Raw genomic sequence first — 11,413 nt, 5'->3', positions numbered from 1 at the left:
AATAATCAACCTTTTAATGCATTTGTATAATTATACAATTGTCTTGCGATTGATAATAATTATGTCACATGACTAATTTTGTGGTCTCATTGCACATTCTTGTCTTATTCATACTGTGCAAAATAACTACTTTAATTTCCTCTACTTTCCGTAGTTTATTATTATATATACGGCGATTCTTTGAATTTTTTTTATTAAAAAATTAATTGTTTTTCTCCTGTCGAACTTGTCCAACTTGAGATTCTTCAGTAATTTTCAAATATGTCCGTTTAGATTATTATGTTTTAAAATTTTTATAGAAAATATATGATAGTGATTTGATACATATAAAATAAAAAGGTGGTTGAAAAATATATGTTAAAAATATAAAAATTTTGTGGAAAAAAGGGCAATCTAAACCAATTTAAACTAGTTTAATAAGGTGCAATTTTCACGAGGGGCAGAAAAATAAGGTGCTAGTCTAGAACTGTTTTGGAGAAAAAAGTAGTGGCACACTAGTTTGGGGAAAAAAAAAAAGAGAGTGAGAATCCCAATTCTCAACAGCTGCTTGAAGTATCGGGCAGCGCCAGTTTGACAGTCCTACTCGTCCCATTCCAACACCAAATCAAACACCTTGCTTCATCGAATTCAATTATCTCTGGGAATAAGCAAAGGCTAAGTACACGTTTACAATCTACCGTACGATTATTGGCACCTTTTGAAGTTTTCTAACTTTTCTCCTGACAAGAAGTCGCCGTATTTGCTCTTCTTTTCGCCAAAGCTTTTTGTGGGCTTCGGTTAATTTCGCAAATCTTTTACCAAAACTTTTTCAATTACAATTTGGCTTGGACCCATCAAGTATTGTCCTCGGGGGCTCTTTTTTTGAAGATTTGAAATTTTAAGGGGCCTTGCAGGGGAATTTTGGGAAAGAAATCAGCAAACATGGTCGTTGACGCTGAGGAAGGAACTTTGCTTAAATTTGCACCGTTTCAAAGTAGAGTGGATGAGGGTTTCTGGCATAGATTGTCTTCATTGAAGCTCAACAAATTACGGCTTGATGAATCTCCAATGCCCATTACTGGTTTAATTCTTTCTGCTTTTTCTACACTTTAATTTTATGCTTTTTTTTTTTGGTTCAAATACTCAGAAAGATTGAAGATTGAATTTTTATGGGATCTTTTATGATATCTGTAGCTTGTCTTTGCTATTCAATCATGTTTGCAATCAAATTGAGCAAATAGAGAATATATATCGCACCATTTATGGTTTCCGTTGCTTCTTTCTGCTTTTCTACATGTTTTTTTTCCACTTTTTGTTTTGGGTTTAGTCTGGGATACATATTTCAAGCAATCAAATTAAGTAGAAATTGAATTTTATGGCACTATTTAGTTATTTATAATGCCTAAGCAGGTTTTAGTAGCTTGGTTTTGTTGTGATAAAATGCTAGGTTTTTTTGCACCTTGTTCGCACAAGCAAGTTCCAAGTCGTCTGACCCTTCTGGCCGAGTCTTTGCCTAGTGAAGATCAAAAACAATCATCATCCTTACCTGCTACTTTGAATCAGGGGAATAGGAATAGATGTCCTGTACCTGGCATTCTTTACAATACGAACACTTTGGAGGGCTTCAATGCCATTGATAGAGTGAGCTTACTTGAGACTGAAGCTAAGAAGGTATTATGAAGTGAAGTTTATTGAAACTGTCAATGCCATGTGGAGAAAATTTTATTTTTGAATTTGATTACTTAACTAGCTGTAATCTTTGATGGATGGAAAGCTAGATGTGCTAGTGCTGGAACATTGCTCATGTATCTAGTTTATTTATCGTTTAATATCAGATTTGGGATGATATTCACAATGGTAAAGTGGAGGAGAGCAGCTCTGTGCTCTTAAGATTCATGGTTATATCATTTGCAGAGCTGAAAAAATGGAGCTTTTGTTATTGGTTTGCTTTCCCTGCTCTAATGCTTGATCCTGCAGCAAGGGTGGTCAGTTTGCGGTCAGCATCCCAGTGCCTTAGTTTAGAACAGGTGTTACTCTGATCAACTCTATGGATTGATGATAGCTTGTAAAGATAAGATTTTGATCTTAAAGATGTTCAACTTCTTAAACAGGCTGAGTCCTTGTCATCAGCATGTAATGAGTGGCGTAATACAAGCTCTACAACAGGCATGATTAGATTATGGCTTGTAGTTTTATCAGAATTTGTATATTTGATGTGTATTGTCTGATACATAAAGAATTTAAACCTTGATGTCACTGCAGGTGTGCCATTTTTTCTGGTTTGTATTGCTTCAGACTCTCATGTTACTCTTAGACATCTAGCTGATTGGGAAGCTTGCATGGATGATGGTCAAAAGGTCTGTTAACATGCCTTACACTAGCTGCTATAAAAATAAGGTCGTTATTAGTGAGTGAATAAAATTTTGACAAATGATAGCTTCTGTTTTATGGACTTATAATGCGCAAAAAATATAGTTACAAAGTACATTTAATGAAACATAGGAAAAATCAATAGTTTTTGAACGATTTTTGGTGCCGCTCTTTTGTCCAGGTTTTATTTGGTTTTTATGACCCTTGTAATGTTCCATATCCTGGTTGGCCACTTCGAAATTATCTTGCATATATTTGCATAAGATGGGGTCTTGAGAAGGTTCATTTCTTGTGCTATCGCGAGACTCGTGGTTTTGCAGATTTAGGGTTTTCACTCATTGGAGAAGCTTCTATATCAGTTTCACCAGGTAGAGATGCAGAGTCTTTAACAGCTTTTCTTCAAATTGCTACTCATGTTCTTTCAACTTTTAGCAAAACTTTGGTTTCCCTGCTTTTCTCAAGTATATGCTCACGTTTGTTTAGAATGGAAAACTCGTGACTGTACGCCTAAAGCTGTTGGATGGGAAGTGAACAAAGGGAATGCTAAACCAAACTTCATCAGCCTTGCAAAGGCTATGGATCCAACTAGGTATCAGAGGAAATTAGTTAAAAATTGCTTATTAATGTGGTTTCATTCTCCTTATTTAGGCCATTTTTGGTTTATGATGTGCAGTTTAGCCATATCAAGTGCAGATTTGAATTTAAAGCTTATGAAATGGCGTGCAGTGCCAGATTTGAACCTCAGCATCTTGTCTGCTACTAGATGTCTTATACTGGGAGCAGGTACACTTGGATGCGAAGTTGCTAGATTGCTTATGGTAAGTGTTTGGTACCAATTTCAAGTTAAACCTCTTTTTGTTGAAAGAAACAATAACTTGATAATCTTAATGCCTCGATACCTTATTGAGAATTATTTTAATTTTGCAGGCTTGGGGTTTCCGTAAAATTACAATGCTTGATAGCGGCAAGGTTGCCATTTCAAATCCACTGAGGCAGTCCCTGTACACATTAGATGACTGCGGTGAATTTAAGGCCATTGCTGCAGTTAGAAGTTTAAATCGCATCTTTCCTGCAGTGGTGATTAATTTAGTCCCAAAATGAATTAGCCCTAAGAAAAATCGATTTTTTGGCTGAAAGGATGTTGTTTGTTCTTCCTCTCAGGAAGCAGAAGGCATTGTGATGGCTATTCCAATGCCTGGGCATCCGGTGCCCGAACAAGAAGAGCAAAGTGTGCTTGAGGATTGTAAACGGCTGCACGATTTAGTTGAATGTCATGATGTAATATTCTTGCTGACTGATACGCGAGAGAGTCGGTGGCTGCCTACTCTTCTTTGCTCTAGTGCTAACAAGGTATGGTTTATTAACTTATGTCCTATTAAGTTCTGTCCTGTTGTATAGTTGTTGCATCATATCTTGGGATCATTTTACATATAATGTGTGCTTTAAAATATTGATGCTTAAAGACTAGATACCTTGGGTTGCTTTCACTTGTACAATGGTCCTGATAAATAATCCTTTTTTGTGTAGATAGCTATTACAGCAGCTCTAGGATTTGAGAGCTTTGTAGTTATGCGTCATGGAGCTGGTCCTTTGAGCATGATCAAAGATTCTGGAGCTCTAAGTAGTTTGTCTGCTGAAATGCACAACCTCTCACTTACAAACAGGATGGGAAAACAGAGACTAGGATGCTATTTCTGTAATGACGTGGTTGCGCCAGTTGACGTAATATTTTGAATTATTGAAATATCTTTTAAGTTATAAGATTTTGATTTTAGAAGCATTGATCACTTGTTCTACTTTCAGTCGACTGCAAACCGTACCTTGGATCAGCAGTGCACAGTTGCTCTTCCTGGACTTGCTTCTATTACATCTGGCTATGCTGTTAAACTTCTAGCAGGAATTTTACAAGATCGTTTGGGGTAATTGTCCTTTTACTGCATGACGTTATCAATGGCCATTACCTGATGACAGTTTTATATTGGGTGTGCTGTGTTTTCATGTTTCTTGTTTATGGACACTCTCACACAGGATATTTGCGGATGCTGAGTTTGCAAACTCAGCTAATAACCCGAGCAGTGAGAATTGTCTTGGTATCTTGCCCCATCAGATTCGAGGATCCCTCTCCCAGATGTCTATGATAACACTTGTGGGGCATGCCTCTTCTAGCTGCACTGGTTGTAGCAGCACTGTAAGTTTCTAAAAACTGTTAAATCCCCTTATTAGTAAATAAATGCATCACGTTATTTACCACCACAACCCGGACAATCATTTTATTAATGGTTTTTTATTAATGGTTTTGTTTGTCGGCGTAAAACCATATTCTCTAGCTTTGCGTTTTACCTGTGTGAAGCTATTATAATCTTTTGCATATCCCTTCTTTTGGTTTTTGTTTAATTCTGGAGGTTGTTTGATGTCTCTGGAACTTGAAATATTCCAGGTGATATTGGAATATCAGAAGAGAGGGCTGGATTTTGTCCTTCAAGCTATCAATACACCTATGTATCTAGAAGATCGAACAGGACTAACAGAGCTGAAAAAGTCAGCTGATTCTTTTAATTTGGATTGGGAAGTTGGAACTGATGATGCGGAGGATGATTGTGTGGAAATATAAAATCTTCTGGTGCAATTAACTTCAGCTGATCATATAAAATCTTCTGGTGGAAATTAACATGAATGTTCTTGTTTGAAGTGTTGTAGAAATCACCAGAAAAGAGACGAAAGTTTGACTTCTACTTGATTTGTCCTTTTCTTTTTTTTTTTTTTGGGGGGGGGGGGGGGTGGGGGGGGGAAGTCTGTTGATGTAGTTTCACTTGCAGAATGGTTGGTACAAGGCAAACAGAAAGAAGGAAAAAGTTTTGAAGACGAGAAGTTATCTTTACCTACTAGGATGTGCTTCTTGCTTTCCCGTTTTCTGTGGCATCCCCAAAAACTAGTTATTAGAACTCTTGGGAGTGGTTAGCTGGCAAACAGCATAAGAAGATGTTCCAAAATTGCATCCATTCCCAGTGCTACTAATTTCAGAAATTGTTTTGGTAATGCAGTTTGTAGTTACAAAAAAAAAGATACTACTATTATTCCTGTTATTTGTTGGATACCTGGCTCCGAATGAAAGCTGCAGGTTTCGTGACAAATTCTCTGATTAAAGTCTTTAGTAAAGACACAATCATGCAGGTTTCCCAAGTATCTTTTAGTTCCATTCAACTTGAATCAGGTTCATGTACTATATGCATACCCTTAAAAGTTTATCTCTTTTTACGAATAACTGTTTGCAGATATGAAGTTTCCTTTTACTACTTATTTGTGCATAACTCTGGAACTAGCTGTTGTTCTGGTTGCATGCAACGCTCATATTGTTTGGCATTTTATCTTTGATCATGGTGGAGACCTCTGTGAATATAAAGGTGTGGAATATAATTACATGTAATTTAGATGGTATTAGCTTTAACATATGAAGGATGGGAATAATTATTGTAAACCTTTGTAACTGCACAAAATATTGTACTGTTCAAAGATATCCTATGATTCTCATGTCATTTGTCAAGTGTTATTTTATTTTCAAGTACACTGCTTTTGTTTCTAGTCTGTCGTTACATCTATTTGTTAGTTTAAACACTTTCAGGTACAGTACAACTTTCTGGCTGGTGAGTTTGCGTTAGTTCACAGCCTAGAATCTTATTATGGATCAGCATTTGGCCATTGGAAGGTGTATCATTTGTCAATTTTACTACATAAAATGGAGTTAGTGCATTAAAGAACAGTTTTCTTCTTCGCCGCTTGACCCCTGTTATATTTCGGATCCGCCCTTTTCCTGTTTCTCCAACTTTTAGTATCAAATTAGTGTTTCTTTGCATGAATACGGTTATTAGTTGATATGTGGGCAGCATGTTTTTTTGGCTTGATCTTACTCAGTTTCTTGTTCCTTTGTATGACAAACGCTAGTTTGTCGAAGAACTCATCTTTACATAGTTGGTCTAATTAAATAAAGAGAAAGGATAAGCTACCACATATTTTGATCCATTGGTTAATCTGCATTTTCTGGGTCACTTTTTATAAATTCTCAGAAGTTTGTGGTCTGTGTATCCCCTTTGTTGCAAGAATACTGGTGTCTTTTGCACTTGCAGCTTTGCTGTTGGTTTTCTTTTCATAGTACTTGAGGGCAAGGCATCGTTTTCTGTTCGTGATTTTGACAAAGTGCTCATAATGTTGCATAAGCATTGGCTAGGTCGTGTTCGCATCAGTTATCCATGGAAGCAAATGTTGTTGTTCATCTTGGTGGTACGCACACTTGGGGGAACTGTATTTTGGTGTTTATCTATCAGCTGGTTCTACCCCCAATCTGGCTGGAGCTGCTTTTAGCCAGAGTCGGCTTCGGAAGCCATGCAATTTCCATGGCCCGCTTAATTGTCAACCCTTTATTAGTAGCAGGTTTACTTTTCCATCAAGGAATAATACCCCAACTTGGCCTGTCATGACCCGCTTCAAACTGCTTTGTTTGGTTTCTATTGTACTTTATGATTGATTCTGTTGATCGAAATCAAAAAGCTGAAACCCGGTCCAAGGTTCTATTGCATCCGCATCTTAATACCGTGCAAACTCTCTGGTAATGAGAAATTACTCTCGGACGTTGAATTTTTCTTCTTTTTCTACATCGCCAAATATAGGACGAGGTTTCGGCCGGCCGGCCAGCCAGCCATTCATTGATACATAGACAGATGGAAATTATAAGCCGAGCAGCCAGTGCGCGAGGTCAAGGGTTTTTGTTCATATTTCCATCCACCAATCCCTTTGCGCTATTTCATTCCCCTTCTTTTTTTTTAAATGAAAAACGCAAAGACAAATGAAAAGATCGGTCTACGTTGCCAAGGTACCAAACCGGAAGGCAAATTTCCGCGAACCATTAAAAAAAAAAATTTTTTCTTTCCCTTGAACCCTTTTTAATGTCTAAACTCGCATAATCAGGTAATATGAGAGCAAAGCATTGGAACTTCTGAAACAAGCACTTACATCCTTGTAATTTTATTTATTCAGTTAATCTTCGGTTTCTTAATATATTCAATCAAACAAATTTGACACAGATTAGTCGAGCTTTATAAGTTCTGGGCAAGCAACCTCACAAGAACACTGTACCAGACATTATAGATCAATCCCGCCAGAAGAAGTATAGAAGCTAAACAATTTCTCTCTGTTTACCAAGTTATGGAGATATTCTGATATAAGCTTCAGGAGTCGAAGAGACTACCGACATTTCTGTGGCTTTGATGAAGAAACGAGTGTAAGCTAACTCTTTGACCCAGAAAAATGGACATCTTCTGATGGTCACTGAATGAATGAGCCTGGTTTCTCAACGCTCTTATTACCAGTTGATCTGAACTATATTTACTCATGATGATCTTTCAAAACCACCACCAATCTGCATGTGCAACCAATCAGGTGATGTACCTCTAGCATATTCCCTCACCGCCTGTGAAGCAAAGGCCATCCCAGATGAATCAAATGGCTGCTGGCCAAACTGGAAACAACATGTGCTACATGTCAAAAAATTTACACCAAAAGTATGTAAATAAAGGTAAAAGTATCTATATATTTTATCAATAGTAGCAAGTCCCGTCTCTATCTTTTATGATCCTTCAACAGCTTTCAATCTTTCTCTACTGTATGTAGTTTAATAAATAAGGTGTCCTTTCTTCACATAATATGTTTCAAAGTGCTGAAAAATTTTAGAAAGGAAATGATGTTTGGTCTTTCATTTCATTGAAAGAAAAGATGAACAAAGTTCCTCACCAAGTCACGAGATTTTCCTTTAGCGTAGCTTTTAAGCAAGACAAAAGAACTCTTAACAGCAGCGAGTTCGAACAAAAGTAAGGATTCAGGAGTCAGGTAAGCTCAAATTATGAAGATCAAGTAATGATTTGGCTTGACTCAACTGCACACCCACTAATTCCAAATGTTTCACAATGTATAGCTCCTATCATGGGACACATTCTGGCAACTCATGATAGATGTCTAGTGCACTTACATCTTTGGAGGGAAAACCTTCAATTCCAGGGCTTAATCTTGAATTAACTGCTTCAAGCTTCATTGAAAGAAACTGGAAGGCAAGTAAATTTGCAATTCAGTATAAACTGTTACAGAATGAGCCAAAAGCAGGAGTAGTCATAGGATTATCCACTATTCACAAGAAGCTGCTTCTCTTTTCTTCTTCTTTTTCCTTTTTCTTTTTGGGGGAAGGGGGAAGACTGTACAGACTGTACCTCAACTTGGCGCTGTAAGGATTGGATATAATTGATAATCTCATCAAGAACCAGAGCTTTTCCGATAACCTGAATCCGAAGACCAACTTCTGTTAGAAAACTGACATATCCTCCAAAGTTTGCCAGCTTAAAGAAGTGAAATATTACCCTTCAAGATAACTAAATTGTGCAACAGCTAGAGGTGCAATTCAGAAATAACTCTTACACATTAAAAAAAAAAAAGCACTCAGGATAAAACAAAGAAAGAGCATCCACAGAAACAGACTCCAACCAATGTAGCAGTGTTAATTTATCCCTAGACTCCTTAGGAAGGTGAAAAATGAGTCTACAGTAACAGAGGGAAAAATATGACCGAATTGTAAGAGAAAAGATTGAAAGAGAGATTTCTTGGAGGGAAAAGATTGAAAGAGAAATTTCTTGGGACTTGATTTTTTACCTCCAGCAGCACTACCTTCAGTCATCCAATGGGAAGGTGCACCACTAGGATCATCTTCCGCCAATTTAGTTCAAATACCTATTGTTTTCATTCTCTTGTGGTGATTTTCATTAATGCTGTACTACAAAAACTTGATGACCTTTGACAGCAAGGATCAGGTGTCACTTTAATTTACTATCTACCTTACGTATCTGTTTCTATGGGTACTATCAGCCATAATGAGATCTAAGTTGATTTAAGTTGCTTATACTTTAAGTGGCTTCATCAGCTTTAATGAAGATCAAACTGTGTGAAATCTCAATTGAATAAGAAGGATAAAAAAAACTAAGAAAAACAAAAGAAAATTCTTTTTCAATTCTCTATGTCATCTTATATGACAATTAGCGAGCAAATGATACCATTTCCCAATGTCAAAATTTACCACAGTATCAACAAACAAGAACTGTTAGTTCATGAAGTAAAAGACAAATGGATATAAAGCCAGAGCTCACCTTGTTACAACCAGGGACCAGGTCCTGGAGAATTTTCATCCTCTCACTTATCTTCTCTCGCCTAGCCTGCATATCAGTAAAATAAAACAACTAAGCCTTTGTTATTTTCCAGAAGTAGCGTGCTACTTTTCTATTAATCCATCTGATGCAGCTACTGAATGAAAATTTGAAGACCTCCAACCTCTTAACTATTACCCTTACTATCAGCAACGTAAAGAATTACTACAACAAATCGATAGATAATCTAAAGAAAATTACCCTTTCGGCTAGACTATGACTGTCTGTAGCTTGACCTCTTCTCGCTCGCACATGGATGTAATCTTGCTTAGGCGGTTCAGCCGGTTTTGGAGATGGTTCCGCTGCCTTGCCTGAATTTGCTTCCCCTTCTGCCTCCGCTTCCCGATTCTCATGCGCTCCTGCTGTCTTAAGTTTTTTACTATCACATGCTTTCTGCACAATTGTCAAAAGCCGCTAAATCATAATCAAAATTAAGCAATTCATAGTTCAAATCTTCAGGTTAAACAGTGATAGCAACTAACGGTAACGGTAGAATTGGTATAATGCACAGGCAATCCACGTGGATCTTCAATTTACGAACTCTAGATTCTGATGCCTATGAACTTAATATAGATAAAATCAGCTCAAAACAATGACAAATTCTAAAACAATGCAGAATCTGATTTGAAATAACTTCTAATATACTACATCCAAGCAATTCAACTAAAACAACTAAACAACAAAAGCAAAAAAAAAAAAAAAAAAAGAGTGTGGAAAGAATTTCCAGCTTAGTAAACTTTCATATGCACAGCGTAAATTGAGTGTAATTTTAGTAGGAAAAATTACCATGGCATTGCCATTACTGCTATTTGAAACTCCTTTAACTGCCTCATCGTCATCTCTTCTCCGCCTAACTCCTCCGCCACCACTGCTGTTGGGAGTCGGATTTGGAGCCTGCTCCATTACCATCGGATCACGGTCTCTATTAACACCGGAATTCACATTCATGTTCATACTCATAGTGGCAACAAAGTCATTAGTATTGTGAAACGACGTCGCAGCGCTTGCACCGGGACCGGGACCGTTGTTCATCGGAAACGGCCAGATCTCCGCTAAGTTATACGCCGCCGTATCACATCCCAGATTATAGGACGCTTGCGGATCCATTTCTCCCAACCCGATCCGAATCCAAAAACGAACTGGAACTTTATTTATTCAGTTACACAGCATTGGTTGAGACCTTGGGAGAGCTGGTGATGCAAAGGTTTTGTTAGAGGAACGGTGACAGCTGAAGGAAGTAAAGGTGGTGGCGGTGGGAGGTGGAGGGCGCTGTCGTTGGTATGCGTACAGTACTTAGTGGCTCACTCTGCCGTAGCTTTCTCTTTCTCTGTCCACCACTCTCTTCTCACTATCACTCCTCGGGAGTTGAAAACAACTGACTTTGGAGTGAGGCTTTCGCGGAGGGTCCAGCGTTTCCTGTCCTAACAAACACCTTCCTCCCTCCTCTCTTCTCTACTCTTCGCGTGTACTTCCCACCTCCCTCCCTCACTTGCCCTCGGATTTGCTTATATAAAGTAGCGTGGTGTAAATGAGAGTAATTTACATATCTAAACTTTGACCATCATTTGATTTGACTTTTTTTCTTAGACAAGTTCATATGTTACGTTTCAAAAAATTTATTCTCCTTCTGTTCCATTTTGATAGTTTCTGTTTTCGTTTTTTATCTGTCTCGAATTATAGTCTACTTTTCATTTTAATTTAATTTTTTTTCTTAGATAATTTGGGATAGATGAAAAAAGAAAACAGGACTATCAAAATAGGACGGAGGAAGTACTAGGTAAAATTGCTAGTACCGCGCGGTTTGTTTGGATAGTCAGCTTATTCCAAAT

The 11,413-nt window shown here is 37.6% G+C and overlaps 2 protein-coding genes across 7 annotated transcripts; one reads left to right on the top strand and one right to left on the bottom strand.

Moving 5' to 3' along the window:
• The first annotated feature begins 477 nt into the window (after positions 1 to 477).
• LOC140004083 (ubiquitin-like modifier-activating enzyme atg7) lies at positions 478 to 5,622 on the top strand. Of its 5 annotated transcripts, XM_072070378.1 has the most exons (15): positions 478 to 678; positions 894 to 1,060; positions 1,427 to 1,650; positions 1,815 to 2,006; positions 2,091 to 2,145; positions 2,242 to 2,336; positions 2,531 to 2,717; positions 2,833 to 2,938; positions 3,023 to 3,167; positions 3,277 to 3,426; positions 3,511 to 3,699; positions 3,877 to 4,071; positions 4,153 to 4,268; positions 4,378 to 4,537; positions 4,787 to 5,622. In XM_072070378.1, exons 2-15 carry the CDS (start codon positions 922 to 924, stop codon positions 4,958 to 4,960), a joined length of 2,127 nt encoding a protein of 708 aa, XP_071926479.1. In that variant the 5' UTR covers positions 478 to 678; positions 894 to 921; the 3' UTR covers positions 4,961 to 5,622. The 5 variants fall into 5 exon arrangements, with proteins under 5 accessions (XP_071926479.1, XP_071926478.1, XP_071926481.1 ...); XM_072070377.1 differs by having other exon boundaries at positions 478 to 1,060; XM_072070379.1 differs by having other exon boundaries at positions 479 to 1,060; positions 1,543 to 1,650.
• A 1,712-nt stretch (positions 5,623 to 7,334) lies between these two features.
• On the bottom strand, positions 7,335 to 11,071 carry LOC113716791 (transcription factor bHLH79). 2 transcript variants are annotated; one of them, XM_027241235.2, is made up of 6 exons: positions 10,371 to 11,071; positions 9,786 to 9,977; positions 9,528 to 9,593; positions 8,601 to 8,669; positions 8,366 to 8,437; positions 7,335 to 7,858 (listed from the first exon to the last, which is right to left on the bottom strand). In XM_027241235.2, the coding sequence occupies exons 1-6, from the start codon at positions 10,689 to 10,691 to the stop codon at positions 7,730 to 7,732; spliced, it is 849 nt and encodes a 282-aa protein (XP_027097036.1). In that variant the 5' UTR covers positions 10,692 to 11,071; the 3' UTR covers positions 7,335 to 7,729. The 2 variants fall into 2 exon arrangements, with proteins under 2 accessions (XP_027097036.1, XP_027097037.1); XM_027241236.2 differs by having other exon boundaries at positions 7,335 to 7,810.
• Between the last annotated feature and the right edge of the window lie 342 nt (positions 11,072 to 11,413).

This window comes from Coffea arabica, chromosome 11c (assembly GCF_036785885.1).
Source record: "Coffea arabica cultivar ET-39 chromosome 11c, Coffea Arabica ET-39 HiFi, whole genome shotgun sequence".
Taxonomy (NCBI): Eukaryota; Viridiplantae; Streptophyta; class Magnoliopsida; order Gentianales; family Rubiaceae; genus Coffea; species Coffea arabica.
Note: the sequence above shows the minus strand (reverse complement) of the source record. Positions and strands in the feature narration are given on the sequence as shown.